At 40.8% G+C, this 23,455-nt stretch overlaps 1 protein-coding gene across 4 annotated transcripts in view; it reads left to right on the top strand.

The window, feature by feature from the left end:
* Positions 1–16,604, top strand: part of LOC108996716 (homeobox-DDT domain protein RLT2-like) — a 36,628-nt gene extending 20,024 nt beyond the window's left edge. Inside the window, exons 13-19 of one of the 4 annotated variants that reach the window (XM_018972731.2) lie at positions 1,520–1,729; positions 1,812–2,510; positions 2,601–3,161; positions 3,533–4,162; positions 4,838–4,942; positions 13,308–13,568; positions 15,510–16,604. In XM_018972731.2, coding sequence (XP_018828276.2) covers positions 1,520–1,729; positions 1,812–2,510; positions 2,601–3,161; positions 3,533–4,162; positions 4,838–4,942; positions 13,308–13,568; positions 15,510–16,310 — 3,267 coding nt within the window. In that variant the 3' untranslated portion in view covers positions 16,311–16,604. Of the gene's footprint in view, positions 1–1,519; positions 1,730–1,811; positions 2,511–2,600; positions 3,162–3,532; positions 4,163–4,837; positions 4,943–5,040; positions 5,213–12,805; positions 12,969–13,307; positions 13,569–15,509 lie in introns of those variants that run through there. The other 3 variants (XM_035695120.1, XM_018972732.2, XM_035695122.1) reach the window with 3 other exon arrangements.
* The last annotated feature ends 6,851 nt before the right edge of the window (positions 16,605–23,455 follow it).

Genomic DNA, 23,455 nt, shown 5'->3' with positions numbered 1-23,455 from the left:
ATGTCGAGGATGCCCCGATTGTTCACTACAAAAGCAAGTAGTGTTGAAATCAGCCCCCATACACCACGATACATCCCATAAGGAGTATATACCCGCCAACTCCTCCCACGACCTTCGTAACTCTGTCCATGTTAGGATCATAGGAACCTGCAAATGCCCATTCCCATCCATCACTCACATTTTTTAATAACATCGAAATCGAGAACTCTCCAACACACTCCTCGATCGCCTCAACTACTCTTTTATTCCCCATTAATAACACTCCACCTGAGGCTCCCTGAGAGCCCAAATAGGACCAACCCACATACGAGCATCCCCATAGACTACGCACAATTCTTCTATCAATGAAACGCAACTTTGTTTCTTGAAGACATACCACATCACCCTTTCACATCCTCAATAAAGATTTGATACAAAAACATTTATTGCTATCATTGAGTCCCCATACGTTCCATGATAGAATCTTAGGCTTCATTAAAACTTAACTTGCCCCTCCCTTTCGATCTATCCCTTCCGCTACTCCCTTCCTTAGTATCATAATTGATGGAACAAGTTAAACGCTTAAGTTCCCTGTCCTGTTTTGTGGCTGATTTCGAACGGCTAGCTTCAATAGCCACGATTAGAGCCATAAATTATTCTTCGTAACCTCCAAAAGAAACCCAAAAGATATCTTGTAGCTCCTCTACCTTCTTAAAAACCCAATTCGACAAGCAACTCCCATAATTAGAACTAAGGGGGAGTGTATGTAGAGGTGTAAGAGCCCCTTCCTCACCAACACTGTCGTTGGGAAGCAAGAACAGTTCTGAGCCACCCACAAAATTTGGTTCACCACTTGAAGCCATATTTTCAAAGGAAATACCATCCCCAGATTTAATCCCATAACAAACACCCATCTCTAGTGATGAGGAACCTAATGGAGGCCCCAGAAATGATAGCCCACGTTCCGGCGAGGTAGGCTGCACCAGCACAACATTTGGGCCTTCGACCACCACGCACGACTCAGACTGCCCACTCTCCAACACCATCCCAAGTGACGACAACGAGAAATCATCACTCAAGGTCTCCACCTATTGATATGGGTTAGAGACTTTCTTGTATACATCCAGTGTACTTGGTTACTCCTATTGATATATATATATATATATATATATATATAATATTTTTACTTATAAAAAAAAAAAAGATTCATGCCATTATTTTCATTTGGAGGTGTGTTAATATAATTTCGAGAAGATTGAGGAAACTGTGACTTATACAATTTCCAAAGGATTGAGAGAACTCTGTCATTAACTGTTAGAGAAGTTATTAGAAACATGGATTTCATGAACTGGTGATTGTTGACAAATTTTTTTTGGTTCTTCCCTTGTTCTAAATCTGGAAATCTCAGATCACTGTTGAGTTCTTTGTTTTTTTTTTCTTTGGCAGAAGTTGGAAAAGAGTGCTTCTAGATGTGGTATCCTAATACTTTTTTAAAACATTTTCCAGTGTTTTACCATTTTATTAACCTGGTGCAATGCAGGGTAATGATGGTGAAGATGCAATTTCTAACTTGCGCAATGGAGCGGCAGTTGAAAATGCTGTTGCCATAATGCAAGAAAGGGGTTTTTCTAATCCACGCAGATCTAGGCATCGATTGACTCCTGGAACTGTTAAATTTGCAGCATTTCATGTTCTTTCTCTAGAGGGAAGTCAAGGTGTAACAATATTAGAAGTTGCAGAAAAAATTCAGGTAACTGCAGGTGGACGTGTGCATGCACTTTCAGTTTGTGTGCTTAACTGATTTGTTTATCAGCTTATAATTTTGCTGTCAGAAATCTGGACTTAGGGATCTCACAACAAGCAAGACACCCGAAGCCTCTATTGCTGCTGCCTTATCTAGGGATTCAAAACTTTTTGAGAGGACGGCTCCTTCAACATATTGTGTACGGTCCGCCTATAGGAAGGACCCAGCTGATGCCGAGGCAATACTCTCTTCTGCCAGGGAAAGAATCCGGGTATTTAAGAGTGGGATTGTAGATGGAGAAGATGCTGATGATGCTGAAAGAGATGGAGATTCAGAAAGTGATGCAGGAGAGGATCCTGAGGTTGATGATGTTGGTGCTGAAATAAATCCAGTTAAAGAGAACCATAATTCAAAAGAAGAAACCAAAGTCAGTCCTAAAACTCCTGTGGGAAATGGGATGGGGAGTGATGGTATTATGGAAAATCCACAAGTAGATCTTGGGAATATTGACGAGGGCTTGTCTTCAATGCAAGCCAGAGGATTAAATAAGGATGACGGTGCTAGTTTCTCTGTTTCACAATCTGTTGATGTCTCTGGAATCGGAAATAATATAGCCATTGTTAGTCAAGAAGATACAGATATCGACGAGAGCAATCCTGGTGAGCCTTGGGTTCAGGGACTCATAGAAGGAGAGTACTCTGATCTCAGTGTCGAGGAGCGCCTTAACGCACTTGTTGCTTTAATTGGTGTGGCAATTGAGGGGAACTCGATTCGCATTGTTCTTGAGGTATTATTTCCTTTTTGTTCTTATTTTTAAATAATTAATTTCCCGACCTGCTTTTGATTGTCCGTGATCTGAAACGAGAATACTTTTCAGGAACGTTTGGAAGCAGCAAATGCCCTGAAAAAGCAAATGTGGGCAGAAGCACAACTCGATAAGCGTCGTATGAAGGAAGAGTTTGTAATGAAGATGCATTATTCATCATTTATGGGGAACAGGACTGAACCTAACCTTACGGCATCCTTGGCAGAAGGTAGGCAAAGTTCATTTCCTATTGGCAATGACAAAAGCAATGAGATGTCTGTTGCTGCTGCTGTCCAACAAGAACTACCAAATGATGTACAGAATGAGCAAAATTATCTTTACAGTTTGCCCTCTGAAGAGAACCTGCAAATGCAAGATTACTGTGCTGGCCCAGATAATCTTCCATATCAGCAAGCCGGATATTATGCTGAAAGGTCACGCTCGCAGCTAAAATCCTACATCAGTTACAAGGCGGAAGAGATGTGCATGTATAGATCACTGCCTCTGGGTCAGGATCGCAGACATAATCGATACTGGCGGTTTATTACATCTGCTTCTCGAAACGATCCAGGCTGTGGCAGGATCTTTGTGGAATTGTATGATGGACGGTGGAGGCTTATTGATTCTGAAGAGGTACTTTCTCTTTGATGAGCCAATACATTCTTGAGCAGTCTATTTAGACACACTCATAAATTTATCTATTTTCTGTGCTTCACATTGTTTCTGTAGCAGCTTTGCTACACTTTCCTTACCCAAGAATATCTGATGGAATCAGAGGCAAGAGATATTTGCTTCTTTAGAATCTCGGTTTGCTAAAACTATGTCATTTCTGCCTTGCAGTATTTATCTTTGGCAAAGCTGTAGTAATTCAATATTTTATCTTTTTCCTTGTTCTCAAGTGCTACTTATCCTGAAGCATTGACAGTGTGATTCTTCTGAAATTAGCAATGGGTATCTACTTCTTAGTATGTAAGCTGGTTTCATTATTTTTTACCTACGTGCAGGGCTTTGATGCTCTGGTGTCATCTTTAGATTTACGTGGTGTTAGAGAATCTCATCTGCACATGATGTTGCAAAAGATTGAGATGTCCTTCAAGGAATCAGTTAGGAGGAAGATGCTTTGTGTTAGCATAGGAGATAGTGGAGACTCTGTCAAAACAGAAGCTGTTGAACTGCCTCGTGGCCCTGATTACAGCATAGGTACTGATAGCCCTAGAAGTACTGTGTGTGTGGCTGATTCAGATGCTTCAGAGACCTCAACATCTTTTGCGATTGAGCTTGGAAGCACTGTGAGTGAAAAGAATGATGCCTTGAAGAGATATAAGGATTTTGAAAAATGGATGTGGAAAGAATGCTTTAATTCCTTGGTATTAAGTGCCATGAAGTATGGGAAGAAAAGGTGTACACAGTTGCTGGGTACTTGTGATTATTGTCATGATATTTATTCTTTTGAAGACAACCACTGTCCTTCCTGCCATAAGACATACAGTGCATCTGGGAGAAGCTTAAATTTTTCTGAGCATGTGTCAAAATGCGAAGAGAAATCAAAGCTTGGCCCTCATTGTACTTTGCATTGTTCACCCTCAACTCCTCTCCAGATAAGATTGCTTAAAGTGCAGTTAGCTTTGGTTGAGGTAATGTCTGCGATTTTCAGGCTTTGTTTTTTGTACATTATATGTTTTAGGGAAAGTATAGCACACTCCATGGCTTCTAAGATCCCACTTTCTAATCTTTGGTTTTTGAGACCAAAGTTTCCTGCCTTTGATTGTAGCCCCCATCCTGTTTTTTCTTACTAATGATGTCGGTTTCATTAAATTTACAACAGTAATATATAAAAACTACAGTTATTACCGATTTAAAATTTTCAAAACAAGTAAAAAAATGTTGGTGCATGGAGGAGCCACGGACCACTGACGGCATGACCACTAACTATGGAAGTTCACCTTCAACAGACCAAATTTTCGTTTTTTCTTAGAATTTTTAAATTCATTGGATATAATTAAAATCTTATATGATATTTGGTGTACTTCAATGGAATGGCTGAAAGAGAAGCCAGATTTTATAAGGCACTCAGGTCTCAAAAGCCGAAAATTTGAGGCTGGGTTTTTAAAACCCATAAGGCCCATATAATAAGGGGCGTTTGCTTTATTTTTCCCTGAAATTTTATTTTATTCTTCGTTTTTTTCAATAAATTTTATAATGAAAACTTTCTACTCTGAATGGCATTTTGACAAGCTTTGTTGCCTGGTTATTTGTTCTCCTTGGCTAAATCTTTAGGTGACTTGTACATCTTTATCTTGGCTTGGCAGGTTTCAATTCCACCAGAAGCTCTTCAACCCTTTTGGACTGACAGCCAACGAGAATCTTGGGGTATGAAATTGCAGTCCTCATCATCGGCTGAAGACCTTCTTCAGGTTATATGTTAGCCTTACTCAAAGGGATATGCATTAGAGGTTCCAATCATCATCTATTAAATTTTCTTGACTTCAAATTTATCATTTTTCTTGTCCAGTATTATGGTGTGAGAGCTAATGATACTGCAGCTGCTTGGGCAAAATGGAAAGAATACATTATATCTTTCTGAATTCTATATACATGTCTGCTTTATGGGGAAACTGAACTGAATGTAAAACCAAATAAAAGTGTTTAAAATTTTGAAAATTACATGGCAGCCATGGAAGAAAGGCTAGATTGTTTTCTTTAGAAGGATTTTCGGTTTTTTCAATTCAGAAATTTTCTTACGTAGGGCTGATGTCCAACATTGGAATGAAACTTTTTTTTTTTATGAGCAATAAGAAAATTTTATTGACAAGTAATTAGGCATAGCCCAAGTACACATGAAGTATACAAGAGAAAATACCTAAATACAAGCTAGGAACTAGAATAGGCTAAAAGCAAATCATGAAGATTATCTCCATTCAATACAAGAGCCTTTGCCCAAATACAAAAAATACTAAAGAAAAACTCTCTTAAATTCTCCCATCGAGTGTTATCTATCTTCAGAACACCGTCCATTCCTTTCAAACCATAAGCACCATCTACCCACAAGCAAAATAGGGTCTAAGGATTCTGGCATTTCAGACCCAAAGTTGGGCCTGCAGGATAAAAGGAAACCAAATGAGCCGCATTTTTCGCGGACCGAGAAAGGGAAGAATAAAGCCCATCTTCTCACAAGCAACCCCATCCGGAGTTGGCGGCTCAAACACGGGTTTGCACATTTAGAAACTAGGTCTTCGTCTAGAACCGCAAAAAAGTCATTGGCGCGGATGACTTTCGGGGAGGGGACTGCACAGAAACCATCGCCGGAACACAGAGATCAGGTGGCTGGTGCTGCAGTGGATGCTTTGATGGCGATTACGCCAGTGTCAAGCTATGTGGCTGTAAAACACACTCTCGATGCAGAAAATGACATTCGGGCAGTGGAAACAGACAGAAATGACAGCGCTAACAATACTGAAACACCTCTGGCAGCATCAAAACACACAGGAGGGTTGAGTTTGGAAAGGGTTCAAGTTGAGGAAGGGCACTGCGAAATGCGTATGGCGGGGCAGAAAATTTAATAGAGGCGATGGGGCTATGGTGGTGTACAAGTTTCATGGGGCTATGGGAGAACACAGGCAAGGGCTGAGATCTGACCTGGAGAAGGTATCCCAGAAACCTGGGAGGAAGTCCTCCCACTGAATTCTGTAAACCCAAGTAGATACATCAATATATGATGGAGAGATTACACAAAGCAAAGGAGATCCAACATTGCATAGGGATAATATGTGATAGCTTCGAGGACCAATTCATGCCCTCTTCATACAGCCATAGAGGCTGGTCAAACACACTCAGAAAATAAGCTCAGTTCAGCAAAGAAAAGAGCTAGAGAACTAAAAAAACTTAACTGGACAGTTCATTACAAAGCTAGAGAGAGGAGTTCAGGCCATGCAAGATCGAAGGGAAGAGCAACGGATGTAGTTTTATGAAGCCAAAAATCATTTTGTGGAATGTAAGGGGGCTGAATGAGATGGAAAAGCGCCTCAAAATCAGAAATCAGCTTCAGAAATAGAAAGTAGGCATTGTATGTTGACAAGAAACGAAATTGGAACTCATCTCATTAAATACAATTAGAAGTTTGTGGGGATGCAGTCAAGTGGGTTGGCTTCATTTTCCATCCAATGGAACCTCAGGAGGCATCGTAGTGATGTGGGATAAAAGAGTGGTGGGAAAGATAGAAGATTGTGTGGGGGACTTCATGGTAGCTTGTTCGTTCAAGAATGTCGTGGATGGATTCCAATGGGCCTTTGCAGGTGTTTATGGTCCTAATCTAAATCATGCAAGAAAGTTATTATGGGATGAGTTGGTTGGATTAAACAACATATGGGACCTACGTTGGTGTATTGGTGGTAACTTCAACGTCACTCGGTTTCCAAGTGAAAGATCGGGTTGCTTCAATTTCAATTCGGCAATGGTAGAATTTTCTAACCTAATTTTTTAGTAGAGTTGGGTTGGCTTGGGTGATGCCTTTGAGAGTAGTGGATCTTCTTGCGCGTTGGAATGGGCTATATAGTATGGTTCCTTTGTGTCTTATGTGGTGCATTTGGTGGGAAAGGAACGAGCGGTGTTTTAATGACAAGGAGCGCACTTTGGAGGAAATTCAGAATTTTTTTGTGTACTCTTTATTGTAATGGTTTTCTGCTCTAGTGATTAATGGAGCTTTAGTTCATGATTTGTTTTTTGTTGCTTTCTACTTCATAGAATGTACTCGTGTTTTCTTTCGTATATCTGTGTACATGGGCTCCTTGTCATTAAAATTGTTCAATGAATAAAATTGTCTTTCTATGAAAAAAAGGCTTAATCTTTGAACAAGATTTACTAGATCTTCCTCGTGCATGTGGCTCCTTCACTTGGTTGAACAATCGAGAACACCCTCTTGGTCAAGGATTGTAGATTGTTGGTGTCATTTGAATGGGAAGCATAGTACCCGAATCTTATTCAAAAGAGACTGTTTCTTTTATTGGCACCAGGTGTCCGGGAACAATGTCCCGATTGATTCCGGCGGTGCACAAGAGAAGAAGAGACTCTTTAGGCTTTGCTCAGACCATTTTCCCATCCTCCTTGATTTTGGAGGTATTCATGGAGGCCCAAGGTACTTCAAGTTTGATACTATGTGGTTGAGATTAGAGGGATTCATTGAGAGAGTTTGACAATAGTGATCTTCTTACCAATTTCATGGAAACCTAAGGTATGTCATGCATGTAAATTAAGTGCTTTGAAGAAAGATCTGAAGGTTTGGAATGGGCAGGTCTTTCGAAATGTGGAAGGCCAAAAACATACTCTACTTGAAGAACTCAAGGGATTGAAGGGTGTGGAGGAGGTGAGGATAGAGCTCGTAAATTCCACGTATGCAGAACTTGAAAGGGTTTCTTTATTGGAGGAAATATCTTGGAGACAAAAATCGAAAGTCTTATGGTTAAAGGAGGGGGACAAGTGCACCATATTTTTCCACCGGTTGCCAAATTCGCATAGGAGGAACAATGCCATCGAGACATTGTTGGTGGAAGGGCTGGCTACTTCAAACCAACCAACGATCAATGACCACATTGTAAATTACTATGAGAATTTGCTTTCGGAACAATTTTCTTGGAGACTGAACTTAGATGGACCTACCTTTGACGCTCTCAGGTCACAAGAAGTAGCACAGCTTGAGGGACCCTTTGAAGAGATAGAGATTCGGAAAGTAATAAAGTGACAAAGCTCCAGATTCGTAAGGCTTCTCTATGGCTTTTTTTCATGCTTGTTGGGGAGGCAATTAAAGATGACATTATGGTAGTCTTTCATGAATTTTCATGAAAATGGAAGGTTTGAAAAAAACCTCAATGCAACTTTTATTGTTCTCATTCCCAAAAAATCTTATGTGGTAGAGGTAAAAGATTATTGACCTACTTACATTCTCATTCAGCCCAAACCATTAGTTTGGCAAGTGGGATGTACAAGATCCTAATGAAGGTTTTGGCAAATAGATTGAGCTTGGTGGTGAAAAAGTTAATATTAAAGCCTCAAAAAGCCTTTGTTAGAGATAGGCAAATTCTTGACTCAATGCTTATTGCCAACAAATGTTTGGATAGTAGACTCAAGTTAGGAGAGCCCGGACTTCTGCGCAAACTTGACATGGAAAAGGCTTATGACCGTGTCAATTAGAGTTTTTTGGCTTTGGTTCGAAATGGTGTTCATGGATCAACCATTTTATCTAAATTGCTTGTTTCTCTATCTTGGCGAACAACACACCCATGAGATTCTTTAAAAGTTCACATGGCTTAAGACAAGGTGATTCTCTATCTTCGCTATTATTTGTTTTTGTAATGGAAGCCATTAGCAAGATGATCTCAAGAGTTGTGGAGGGTGGACTCCTTTGTGGATTCATAGAGGGGAGGCAAGTATATCTTTCTTATTATTTGCTGATGACACTATATTTTATAGGGCCAGACATGATCATATTCAAGCCTTTGGAGATACCATCAAGAATGGGCAGGGGGCCTTGTGGAGAAATGTCATAGAATTGAAGTACGGTGAAGCATGGGGAGGATGGTGTTCAAATGAGGTAAGTGGGCCATATCGGATGGGGTTTTGGAAGCACATAAGAAGAGGATGAGATACATGTCACGGAGATATGATTTGATATGATTATTGTATTTTAGTGACATTTTCCATTCTAGTTCGATACTTTCCTTTCTAGCTAGATATACACGTAATCGTGTAAATACTTACCTTGTATAGATACTTACCTTGTAAATTTCTTTCTATATAATGAAAGCAATCCCTATGGAAAGGATATTCAGACCAACTTTGACATGGTATCAGAGCAGCCACCCTAGCATGTTGGCAGCAGGCCATGCAAGAAGAAATCCAAGTTCTTCAAGACAATCAACACTTGGGATCTTGTGACTTGTTCCTCTGGTGTCAAACCTATTGGTTGTAAATGAGTGTACTCAGTCAAGCTTCGGTCTAATGGCTCACTAGACAGATATAAGGCCTGTCTCGTGGCTCTTGGGAACTAGCAGGAGTATGGTATTGATTATGAAGAGACATTTGCACCTGTCGCCAAAATGACTACTATACGGACTATCCTGGCACTTGTTGCGTCGCAGGAGTGGTCTCTCCTGTAGATGGACGTGAAGAATGCTTTTCTACATGGGGATTTGAAGGAAGAAAGCTATGTCTCCACCTCCCGGCATGTTGGCTACACCTTCCTCAGAGGTTTGTCGATTACGTCGATCCTTGTATGGACTGAAACAGGCTCCACAAGCATGGTTTGATAAATTTTGCTCTACTCTACTTGCTTTTCACTTTACTCAGAGTCAGTTTGATTCCTCTCTGTTTCTTCGCAAGACTTCTGCAGGAATTGTATTGCTTTTAGTATATGTTGACGACATTGTGATTACTGGATCTGACATCGAGTTAATTAAGCAATTACAACAGCATCTCAAGGTCTCTTTTCACATGAAAGATCTCAGTCCCTTGCAGTACTTTCTTGGCCTTGAGGTGCAGATTACTCCGTCTGGTACATTGTTACACCAGCACAAATACACCCAAGAAGTGATTTCATTGGTTGGTCTCCAATCGGGTAATCATGTTCTTAATCCCTTGGAGATAAATCTTAAGCTTTGTCAGGAGGAAGGTGAGCTCCTATCAGATCCATCCTTGTATCGGCAACTCGTTGGGAGTTTGAACTATTTGATGATTACTCGTCCTGACATTTCTTTTGCTATGCAGCAAGTCAGTCAATTTATGCAGGCCCCCCCAACACCTTCACTTAGCTGTTGTCCGCCGCATTATCAGATATCTGAAGGGCATCTCTACACGCTGGTTGTTCTTTCCTAAGGAATCTTCCTTACAGTTGGTGGGGTATAGTGACGTTGATTGGGCCGGATGTGTGGATACTCGTCGCTCTGTTACTGGTTGGTGCATGTTTTTAGGCAATGCACTCATTTCTTGGAAGAGTAAGAAGCAAGACAGAGATTCCAAGTCCTCCATTGCGTCTGAGTATCGAGCTATGTCTTCTGCCTGCTCTAAGATCACATGGCTTCGTGGGTTATTGGGTGAACTTGGTTTTCCTCAGCTTCATTCCACTCTTCTTCATGCTGATAATACTAGTGTTATTTAGATCGCTGCTAATCCTGTCTTCCATGAGCTTACGAAACATATCAAAGTCGATTGTCATTTCATACGTGAATCATTTGACAGACATGTGATTACACTCACATTTCTACCGAATATCAAACTGCAGACATATTCACTAAAGCTCTTTCTCGGCACCGACATTAGTTATTGGTTGACAAATTGATGCTTCTTAATCTACCAGCATCAATTTGAGGGGGGATGTCACGAAGATATGATTTGATATGATTATTGTATTTTAGTAACATTTTCCTTTCTAGTTCGATACTTTCCTTTCTAGCTAGATATACACGTAATCGTGTAAATACTTACCTTGTATAGATACTTACCTTGTAAATTTCCTTCTATATAATGAAAGCAATCCCTATGGAAAGGGTATTCAGACCAACTTTGACAATATGTACTTTAGAAATACCCACTTTGAGGTGGGTGACAAATTTAAAATCAAATTTTGGCATTACGGTGTGGCGACAAGACGCTCAATGAAGCTTATCCAGAAGTCTATGGTATAGCAAGAATGAAAGAAGCCTCGATTGTCAGGCCTTTTGGTTCTATCAAATGGTGCTCCTCAATGGAATGTCTCTTCCTTTAAAAATGCACATAATTGGGAAGTTGACGCAATTTCGGAGTTTTATGACATCATATACTCTATGCACATGAGGGAGAAAGTTGATTTTTTGGATTTAGCCCAAGAAAGGGAAGTTCACCGTCCGCTCCTATCAAGCCATGAAGATGCATAATATAAATCCATTCCCATGTAAGACAAAGGCACCCTTAAAGACACTCTTCTCTTCTCCGTATGGACAACTTCCTTGGGAAAGATTGTCAGCCTTGACAATATAAGGAAATGTCGATTCATTGTCATGGAGTGGTGTTGCATGTGCAAAGAGTGGGTAGTCCGTTGATCATTTATTACTTCATTGGGAGATTGTTGTGACCTTATGAAATGATTTCTTCACTTGGGTGGGACTAACTTGGGTGATGCCGAGAAGGGTAATCGATCTCCTAGCTTCTTGGAGAGGCCTTCAGGGTAACTCTCATATTGCAACAATATAGAAGATGGGTGTTTACAGTTGTTGGACCATGTAAACATGCCTCCAATTAATGGAATATCCATTGGATCATGTTCGAAAATGAAATCAAAGTAATCCCTCATAGCGGGGTTAATGTGAGACGTACCCGATCTTTCGCTCAGAAAGTGAGTGACATTAAAGGTCCCCCCCCCCCCCCCCTCCCCCGAGCATGGTATTCCCACCAACTAACCAACTAAGAAGTTCCGCCAACTCTTCCCACAATAACCTTCTTTCCAAATCAAGATTAGGGCCATGTACTCCTGCAAATGCCCACATGAATCCATCTATGTTCTTAAAGGAGCAAGCCACGGTAAACTCTCCCACACCATTCATCTAGTCTCTTCACCACCCTTTTATAATACATAACTAAAACACCCCCAGATGCCCATTTAGATGGCAATTAAGACCAGCCAACATGTTGACATCTTCATAAGCTTCGAATTAATTCTCTTGTGATAATTTCCAGCTTGGTCTCCTGCAAACAAATTATATCACCCTTCCATTGAGGAAGTGAGTTCTAATTTGGAGCCGCTTGTTACTCTCGTTCAGCCCCCTTACATTCCATGATATAAGTTTTGGTTTCATAAAGAGGCCATCTTTGCCCTTCCCTTGAGTCGCCTCCAACTAGAGCTCCTCTCTCCAACATCATCATTCATTGCCCAGGTAAGCCTCTTTAATTCTCTCTTCTTTTTTTGGGCTGAATTGAGAGATGGATCTGAGCTTGGGTGGGAATATCCAACCCATATACCCAAGTAAAACCATGAATTCATCTTCAAAACCCGCATGTGATCCCTACACAGTGCTCAATTCCATAGATTTTTGAATTACCCAATCGGACATGCTGGGGTGAAACAAGTTAAGAGGGATAGGTTCTTCCCCTTCATCTGTTGTCCTGCCCATCCTTGCATACTCCCTCCCTTCTACCATCAGTTCTAACAACTGCTGCTTCCCCCACACACACACACACAAAACCAAAGCTCCTTCCATTTCAACCTCCCGCACTATGCACTTAGTTTCCCCCACTGTTTCCTTGTACTCCAACAGATGGTTGTTTCTGAGCTAAAACGTCATTTTCTGATGCTGGTACCATCAACTTCTCGGCAAGGGTACCAGTCAGTTGGTCCAGATGTCTCTGGCAAAAGGTTCTATGCCTCCCTGCAGTGTACCGACCTGCTTCCCCTTGTCTAACGCCTTACCCGGGACAATGGTGAGTAAAGACAAAGCTTGAACCTTACCAGTCAGGGTAATATGCATGGATGGGCATAGTTTGTTTCTTCCCTCAGTCTCCATGCTTTGAAATTTCTTCCATCACAATTTTAGTAATTTTGTTTTCTGGTTCATGATAAAACCAATTTGGAGATTTCATGGCTATTGTGTTTCTAATATTCAACAATCTCTTGTTAATCATAGCATGGACGATACTGATATATCCAACATGGTTTTTCTTATTTTCCCTCTCTTCTCCCCTCCCAAACTTTTTTTTATTGAATTCATTTAATATAATTTTGGAGAACCTACCAAAGAATGTGTTTGTGTTTTTTTTCAGATTCTGACATCATTGGAAGGTGCCATAAAGAGAGACTATTTGTCTTCAAACTTTGAGAGCACAAGTGATCTTTTGGATTCTTCTGACCCTTCAGGATTTGCTAGAGATTATTCTAGTGGTCCCAAAACAGTTCCTGTACTTCCATGGATACCAGATACGATGGCTGCTGTGGCACTAAGGTTAATGGAATTTGACTCCTCCATCTCATATATGCTGGAGCAGCAGATGGACTCTCAGAAGGACAGGGGACCCTGGGTTATAGTGAGTAGTCCTTTCATATTACTACTGAATTATATCAAATTGACCAAATGAACTAATACAAGTAAACTAAATTAACTGGTGGCTTTCACCTAGGCACTAGATCTAGTATCCAGATAAAGGAGTTTTTAAAGTAACAATTTTATTAGGCTGGAGAGGCTTTTATCTACTTGCTTCTGGATGTACGATTTAAGGCGAAGATTTGGGTTAGAGTCAGTTTGGAGGAAAGAAGATTTTTCCTGTTTTCAAGTATCTCATGTTAAGAGAGGTGTTTGTGCCAGGCAAAAATTGGAACAATTTGATTATGCTATAAATTGATCTTGAAGTTATAGTTCAAGCCTACTCAAATGAAAAATTCAGCATGGGCATGTCACACTACAATGATTTAACAAGATGAAGTTGGAATGAACGTTTGCATGTACACACATGCATTCATATATATTTTCTGTCGTGTTAAAGGATAATGCGTGTGTATATGTGTACATGTACATGCGCGTGTGTGTATGCCTACTCTAATCTCATTTAGCAGGAGAAATTGAAACTTGGAATTCTAAAACCTAGTCCAGATGCTGAGCCTGTGTGTGAATGTACCTGCGTTATAAGATCAATTCAGATTTCTATGATTGAATAGCAGAAGCACTTAGTAGTAGAATCATCAAATTCTGATTGGCTTGTGTCTTGTGGTGATAAAGATGATAAATGGTGGATTGTGGTCTAGGGTCTGATAAATATTTGGCGTGGCATTTTTCGCTGACAAACTACCATGTGTTCTTCACTTTATACCCTAAACTACCAAAAGTTTCAAGTTACACCCTACATTAATATTGTAGTTCATCCAAATGGTTTTATCTTAACTGAGGGTGAAAAATTGAAAAATATAGGTAGTTTGGGGGTGCAAAGTGAAAGTTTTGGTAGTTTGGGGTGCAAAGTTAAAACAGATTTTAGTTTATGGGTGAAAAATTAATTCCTCTTGCAACGCCCCAAGGGAGGCCCAAGGCACATATGGGCCCTACTTCAAAATGATTAGTCAATGGTGCAATTTGAGCTCCATTGGAACCGTTATAAAGAACAAGAACTTCTCCCTCCCAAGCAATGTGGGATCTCATACACAACCTACACTCGTCATTTAATATGGGCTATCACACCCTCAAATATCTTGAGATTTTCACTTGGGTAACAAACAAAAACCGGGGCTGATTTCCCTCCCCCCTTTGAAATTTATCCAGTGCTGAGCATTATAGGTTATAGTAACTCTTCAAGCAGTAGAAGTTGGAATGAAGCTCAAGTTGCTTGTGAAAGACTAAAAGAGTACATATACACAAATATTCAGTATAGTACCTCTTCAAGCAATAGAAGTTGGCTCAAGTGGTAAAGGCCTTGGGCTTGGGGGTATGCTTCCCCCAGGTCTAAGGTTCAAATCTCTTTGGATGCAAACAATCTCTAGGGGCCATCGGATTGGAGGATTTTTCCCTTGAATTATCCGAATGTGCACTTGCGGGAAACTACTTGCTGAGAGCCTGTGCACCCCTAGGATTAGTTGTTCCTGGACACCCGGTGCCAATAAAATATATATATATATATATGCACAAATATTCAGTGAAAATATAAAAAGTTCTAAGTATACCTGTGTGGGGGTGTGTGAAAGCAGTCTTCTATTTATGGAGGTTCCAACTTTAGTGCCTAGAAGCTTGGTGAGCTGCGAGGGATATGGTTCTAGTTGCCTCAAACTAAAATCAGTCTGAGGGATATGATTTTATGGGTCATGTATGGGGGTATTCTTGGTCATGGCAGAGTCTGCACCCCTTTACAACGGAAGTGAACCTTTGTGGCTTGATACCACAAGTGGCCAGTAGTTCTAGGTCCCATGAATGACTGCTCTCTTTGTTTAATTTTGTTTCTTGATTCTGTTTATGAATATACTGACATTTTTTCTGTGTTTGTCAGAAGCTTCAATCAAAATATGCTGCCGGCAAGAATTCAAAAGATGATGGTACAGCTCATACACCATATCAAGCCGAACATCTGAACGAAGAGAACTTTGTTGACTCCGTTATTGGACTTAATAGCTATGTTCGTGGACGAGGTGGCCGTGGAAGAGGCCGCACTCGTACTCGTGGCGGGAGATCACAGAGAAGGGTCATTACTTCCAGGGCTGAATCTGGCAAAAGAAGTACAACCGCGAAAAATGACAGATTTGGGCAGGTAACCGGATGGAAAGGGAGACCACGTAGACGAGGAGGGCGCGGGCGAGGTCGTCGGAGCATTAGAAGCAGGCAGAGATCTGCAAAGGTGGTTCTTGTTGGTGCAGAAAGAAATAGCCCCAGAGAGATCATCATTGAGAAATCACAGAGTGACTTGGTCGGGAAGGAGTGGAATGAAGATGAAACAACGAGGTTGGAAGTTGAGGATGCTGGAAATACCAGTAATTCAGAAAGATCCGGTTATGACGATGAAAACGGTCTGGCAACAGGAGATGAATATGATGATATGGTGATGGATGACTATGCTCCTCAATATATTGGCAGGTCTGATGACTTCCTTCGAGGGACCTATTACGATGTAGATGTAGAGGAACATGATGATGACAACGACGGTGATGAAAATGAAGAAGATGAGCAAGGGGATCTTGATGTTGAGGAATATATAAACGGTGACTCGGATGATGAGGAAAACGGTGGAGACAGAGAGCAGAATGTTGACCAACATCAAGGTGCAGGATATACATCATCGGAGTACAGTGAGTAAAGAGATCACAGGTCTATTGTATAAGTGATATTTCATCGTTGTTTTCCCTTTTTCTCAGGGGAGGGTGGGGGGATGTCGGTTCAATGGTTCAGAATCATCCCCTAATCCAACTGTATTTATAAAGTTTACTGTTACTGTGCAAAAGCACATTTACTAAACGTAAGCATTGATGATTCACAATTATCAGACAGCTTATAACATTGATAACTCAAATGAGGTTGAGGAAGGCTCAAGGGAGGAGACCAGGAGTGATCGGTAAATTTCGAACGACAGGTGGTTTTGACTCTTGATTCTTATCCATGCATCTGTTCCGACTTGAAGTTTGTTCCTTTTTCACACCCCACGATTCCGTTGGAACTTAAAAATATGTAGGCTCAAACAATGTTTTTTGGCTAAGCAAGATTCATTGATGAAGGAACTACAGACTTATAAATAATATTACAGATTCAAGCTGGGTGGGTGTTTCCCACTGAAAATCCAGTACACTTGGAGGACTTTTTTATGAGGGATGCTTCCATACAGGTTTGAAGCTTGCCCATTGCACAGTGCCATGCGCTCATCGATTTTTTATTTTTAAGACCAATGAATTTTCGTTGTTGTTCAGCTTTCAAAACATTTTAACAATAATTTTTGTCCCTTGCTTTGGTTGTATGGTCCAATCTGATGCAAGAAGTGGTTGTGCAATTGCCTGAGCCACTATCTGGGAATTGCCCTCGATGATGATCTCTTTTATGGCGTTTGGTATCGCTTTTTGGACTGCCATGAGGATGGCAGTAGCTTCTCGATGGTGCGGGTTGTTGCTGGTAATAAAGCTTGTTTTGACAAAGATTGGGGTGCCATTGTCAGATCTGCGTATGGTTGCTGCTGAGCATTGTGGTTGGATTTTGTCAACCCAAGCATTGTTGTGTTCTGGGTTTTTCAGAAATTGTCCATAGCAAGACTAGCAAACAATTGAAAGTATTCTCTGATGGATTGAGAATTATCTCGATCCAGTTTGGAATTTGATGAGCAGCAAGAGGGATATTTAGAAGCCATGTAGACTGTTTCCATAAGATCGGAGAGTATAGGCAAGTTTAGGAATGGATGAGTTAAAAGAGTTTCTTTCATTTGGCATTAAGGGCATAGAGCTTGGTCTTCATTAACTGGGAGATAATTTCTTACGAGAGCTGTGTTTGAAAAATGTTGCTGCAAACTTCCCATAGGCAAACCATTGACCTGTATTGAGAATTATTGTTAATGTTGCTTAAAGCAATAGCCGCAGATGCACAGATATTACAGAGGAATTTCCCGAGAATGATGTATATGTTGCCATATAACTTATTTTAAGTGAAGGGCTTCGGCAGTTTTCACCAGATTAGATTATCATAGAAAATTGAGACCCGACAAAGTATTGACTGTTTTGCAATCGTGTTGGACTGAGTAAAAGGTTAGTTTGATGCAGCCTAGTCTCTGTAAATTTTCATCCCCTAGGTCTCAAAAGCACTTATCATCTGTAGCAAATGAGAATCAACAGAAACGGAAAACATCGGCTGTAAACAGTGTGTGTATATATATATATATATATATATATATATATTATATTATGAAATGGTTCATTGTCTTTTATTCCCGCGGCCACCAGCAACAAATTCATCACTTTTTCAGTTTTTGTTTTAAATCGGAAAAACATCATTCATTATCAAGATCCTTAACAGCAGAATGATTACAACTCAAAACCTAATTTGACTCTAGAGGCAATCACCGCAGTCTATTACCACCATAGAGCTACAAGGTCAACATGTTGAGCAAATCTGGCTGAGCTGCTTCATTCTCTTGCCTGCCTACATGGAGTACTTCATTAAAGTGTCTTAAGCAATGCCTAGACTTCCATAATTTTTGGTCTCTGCCTAGAGATATTATCAGATCTTGATTTAATATCTTCTATGATGATCAAAGAGTCCCTATCTTCGAAACTGGTAATCTCCGTTTGACTAAAAGGGCCTTGTTCAGTAGGTGCGCAACAAGTATTCTTTCACAAGTTTACGCAAGTCGTACCTCCTAGCGCCTTAGTTTTTTGTAGCCCCTTAGCTACTTGTACTAAAAAACTAAGGCGCTATATGGAAGTTCGTGCCTGCTTATTCCGGCTACAATAACTATCAAACAACGATCCATCTGAAGAATGTGCCCTTAGAGAATCAACTCCTTGAACCCCATATTACACATCTCATCTGCAACCCTAGAAGCAACTAGAGCCCCAATGTCGTTCACTTTAGTATCTATCTCTTCCAACATACTCATTGCTATTGTAACTTCTCCTTCGTATTTCCTTGAAATAGCTCCCATACTCTCTTTCCTTAAGGTTTTGGAACAAAGCCCATCAAAGTTAAATTTAAACTTTCCAAATGGGGATGCTTTCCAACTCAAGATACACTACTTTCAGGCAACTAGCTAGTATCTTGTGTCCCTCGACATTGGCCAAAGCTATCTACCACTTCCCAAAGAGCATGATCACTAGTCTCCCCGTGCACTCTTAGATTTATCCACCTTAATATTGATGCAAGAGGATCTAAATCCGATGATGCTGAGCTAGCAGGCTCAACGTTAATAGTATTGCACTACCTCGAGATCAAGAAGGCATATCGACGCAAAACCTATGAAAAAAAGGTGAAGACTCCTTGGTTTGGATGGTAAAGGTCAGCATTCCTCAGTTGGGCAATATTGACCACGACATGGGCGATATTGCGCATGCATCAGTATTTTGGATATAACTTTGGCTAGAATCGAGCATATGACCTCAGTTTGGAAAGATCTCTTTGACGCACATGTCATGGTCACCACACTATGCCTAGTGGTCTCTTTTTCGAAACCAAAACCAGTCGTTTTCTCCTTCGAATTGTCATTTTAAGTTATTTTTCCATTTTAAGTCATTTTTATGGTAATGTTTATTTTTAGGTGCGATTTTATTCCGGATTTTTGGGCTAGATTTTAGCGAGATACTTATTTTATTCCGTATTTTATTATTTGGTCATAATTGAAAATTTGCCCTTTTTTAGCTATTTAAGGCCAGTTGATGGCCTTCAAAAGTCATTTGATTTTTTAAAAAAAAACCCTAATCTCAAACTTTCTCTCAGAGTTTTCGCTCTGTTTGCGATTTTCTCAATCTCAATCTCAATCTTTAGCTTCTGTTGTTTAGCTAGCCATCAGAATACTTTTTATTTGCTCCGACATTAGTTAGCATTAGAGCTTTATTGTTTTCCTAAGGTGATTTATCATTAGTTTTCATGGTTGGTGGTAGAGGTCGTGGTCAGTGTGGACAGGTATCAATTAAGGATCACCGAGATCATAAACGTAGAGGACGCAATGATTGCAGATTTGTAGAGGTAGAGAGCAAAATTATCCCAGAGTCTAGAGGCCCAAACCTCGAGGGTCAGACGTATGATAATATTCTGACTCCAGTTTCTAGAACCCATATCACAATTGTGCTCCATTTCAGGAGTACTATGGTAGGGAGGGAGCAAGGTGGAACCTAGGCTTCAGAGTTGGTTTACTGGAATTTTCTAGTACTCTGTAGGTTGAGGGTTTCATCCATTGGTTACATGAGGTGGAGCGTATTTTTTTATCACAAGGATGTATCTAATTGTATGAAAGTGAAACTAATCGCCATCAAGTTGAAGGGCCGAGCATCTGCTTGGTCAAAGCAGTTGAAACGGTCCTGGGAGCAACAAGGCAAGGCCAAGGCCAATGCCAAGACTGGCGATTGAGAGAAGATGAAAGGTCACTTTTTGCCATTTGGTTATACTCAAATCTAGTATCAGTGACTTCATACGTTGAGATAGGGGGCAAGATTCATCGATGAATACACTAAGGAGTTCTATCAATTAGTGGCTCAAAATGATCTTTTTGAGATTGCAGAGTATATGGTCGCACGATATCTGGTTGGCTTGTAGCAGCCTTTGTAGGACATCCTCAGCCTCCACTCTCGTTGACTCTTTTCGAGGTCTATCAGCGCATTCTGAGCGTGGAGAGATCAGAACACACGGGGAGTCCGTCCACAGGAGATTCACCCTGCTCCGTAGTCAACTCAAGGCCAGAGTTCGAGCGCCAGTAATATTTGGTGTTTCTAATGCGGGGAGCTTGGTCATAAGGCAACATAATGCAGAAAGTCTACCAATCAAAAGGGGAAAAACCTTCTAATTAACAAGAATGACATGAGGGATGTTGAGGACATTGGAGAACCAGTCTATGATGAGGATGACGAAGAAGGGGATGTTTTTCCCGGAGATGGTAATGAGACCCTTGTCGTTAGAAAAAGTTTACTAACTCCCAAGGGTAATTCAGACGAAGATTGGTTGAAGACTGGTGTGCAAACTAATTATAGGTAGTGGGAGTTGTGAGAATGTGGTCTCCGACGAAATAGTTCAGAAGCTCCAACTCAAAACAGACCATCACCCAAAGTCATACAATCTGTCGTGGTTAAAGAAGGGCATTGAGGTCAGAGTCGACTGTCGGTGTTTGGTTTCTTTTTCGATTGGCCAAAAGTATTTTGATAACACATGGTGTGACGTGGTATCCATGGATGCTTGCAACTTACTGTTAGGTGGGTCATGGCGGTATGATCAAAGCCTAGTTTACAATGGGTGCAAAAACACCTACTCCCTTAGTATTAAAGGGAAGAATATACGTTTTAACACCACGTAAGGAGGGAGTTGTTTCTGCTCCTGAGGCTAAAAAGGGGAACAATCTTCTATCTAAAGTTAAGTTCTGGGAGGAGGCTGAGAAAGAGGGCGTGGTGTACACCTTGGTGCCATGTGATAGCAGTGGCTATCACATGGCGGAGTTGATCGTGGTTTGCTACTAGAAGTACAATAGATGCTATTCGAGTTTGCAAATTTAAAGTCGGAGGACCTTACCCCTAGCTTTCCACCTATGAGAGATATACAACATCAAACTGACTTGGTACTAGGATATAGTGTGCCCAACAAAGCAACATATCGCTTCAGCCTTAAAGAATCTCAAGAGTTGTAGTGCCAAGTGCTGAAGTTGTTAGAAAGGGGCTACATCCGTGAGAGCATGAGCACGTGTGCAGTTTCTACCCTCCTGGTGCCCAAGAAAGATGGTTCGTGGTGTTTGTGTGTGGATAGCATAGCCACTAACAGAATCACGGTGAAGTACAAGTTTTCGATTACACACCTGGATGACACGAGTTTTTAGGTTCTAAGGTATTTTCCAAAATCAACTTTAAAAGTGGATATTACCATATCATGATACACCCTAGCAATGAATGGAAGACGGCGTTCAAGATGCAACATGGTTCATACGAGTGGATGGTCATGCCATTTGGATTGTCTAACGCACCCAATACATTTATAAGATTTATGCATCAAGTATTGTAGCCGTTTACGGGGAACTTTGTCGTTGTGTACTTCAATGACATCTTCAAATACAGTCCTGCGTGGGAAACACATATACAGCACCTCCGAGCTGTATTTGAGATGTTATGAAAGGAGTGTTTGTTCATTAATCGAAAGAAGTGTTCATTTTTTACCACTTCTGTCAAGTTCCTTGGATTTATTGTTTCTACTGACGGTGTCCATGCAGATCAGTCCAAAGTGGAAGCCATTTTGGAGTGGCCAACACACAAGACCCTACACGATCTGCAGAGTTTCCATGGATTGGTGTCCTTTTAGCGCCAATTCATCTTAAACTTCAACACTCTAATTACTCCCATTACAGAGTGCCTGAAGGGGCAAGCAATCTAGTGGTCCAAAGAAGTAGAAACCAGTTTCCGACTAGTATTCAAGGTGAATTGCCATATCCTCCAGAGTGGGTATTGGTGGTGTTTTGAGTCAAGAAGGACAACATGTTGCATTTTTTAGTGAGAAGCTGTCGGGATCAAAGAAAAAACTACTATGCTTATGACTTGGAGTTCTACGCCATTGTACTGTCTCTATAGTGTTGGGGATAATATTTGGTGCAAAAGGAGTTTATTTTGAATATTGACCACGAGGCATTGAAGTACATCAACGGACAATAGAAGCTGAGCAAACGACATGTCAAGTGGGTTGCCTATCTACAAGAGTTCATGTTTTCATTGAGACACCAGTTAGGGAGTTTGAACTGGGTTGCATATACTTTGAGTCAACGGGTGACACTCCTCACTACTATGAGCGCCAGAGTGGCGGGTTTTGACACCTTTAGAGATCTATATGCTGAAAATCATTCCTTCAGAAGAATTTTTATGGAGGTAACTAAGGGTTGGAATGATTTTATTTTACAAAACGACTTTTTGTTTCATCGCATATAGTTGTGTGTTCCAGATTGTTCTTTGAGGGAGCACATTATATTGGAACTACATGGAGAGAGACACTTTGGGCAAGAAAAGACTTTGGCCTTGATCGCCACATGCATGCTACATGGCGAGATGTTTTGTGTGTCAGCGAATGAAGGGAACCCTCACCAATGCCAAGCTTCACACCCCATTACCTATTTTTTGAACACCCATGGCTTGACTGTGGCATGGGTTTTGTCTTCAGTTTGCCCCAAATCCAACAAGCTATAGATTCAATCTTCGTCGTAGTTGACAGATTTTCTAAGATAGCCCATTTTGTAGGTTTTATAAAGACCACAGATGCTGCACAGGTTGCCCATCTTTACTTCAAGGAGATTGTTCACTTGCATGTCCTCAATCCATCACCTCAGACTGGGAGACGAAATTTATGAGTAATTTTTGGAAGAGTTTGTTGGAGAAAATGGGAATGAAGCTGAACTGTAGTAGTTTCTACCATCCCCAAACAGATGGACAAACCAAGGTGGTAAATTGTAGTTTGGGCAATAGAGCTTGGCCGATTCTAAGCCAAAACAGTGAGACCTCGTCTTCTCACAGGTTGAGTTTGCTTACAACCGATCCATGAACGGACTACACAGCTGAGCCCATTTGAGGTTGTGTACAGGTGAAATTTGTTGGGCATACTTGACTTGGCAGTCGTTACATGTATTGATCACCTGAACGTTAAGGCCAAGGAGATAATAAGGCACCTTCAAGGAGTACATGACCAAGTCAAACAAGCAATCCAGGCGAGCAATGCGACGTATATGGCTCAAGCTGACAATCGTCGTCGCCAAGTACTTTTTTATATTGGGGATTTTGTTTGGGTCGTGCTAACCTG

This window comes from Juglans regia, chromosome 1, assembly GCF_001411555.2.
Source record: "Juglans regia cultivar Chandler chromosome 1, Walnut 2.0, whole genome shotgun sequence".
NCBI lineage: Eukaryota > Viridiplantae > Streptophyta > Magnoliopsida > Fagales > Juglandaceae > Juglans > Juglans regia.
Note: the sequence above shows the minus strand (reverse complement) of the source record. Positions and strands in the feature narration are given on the sequence as shown.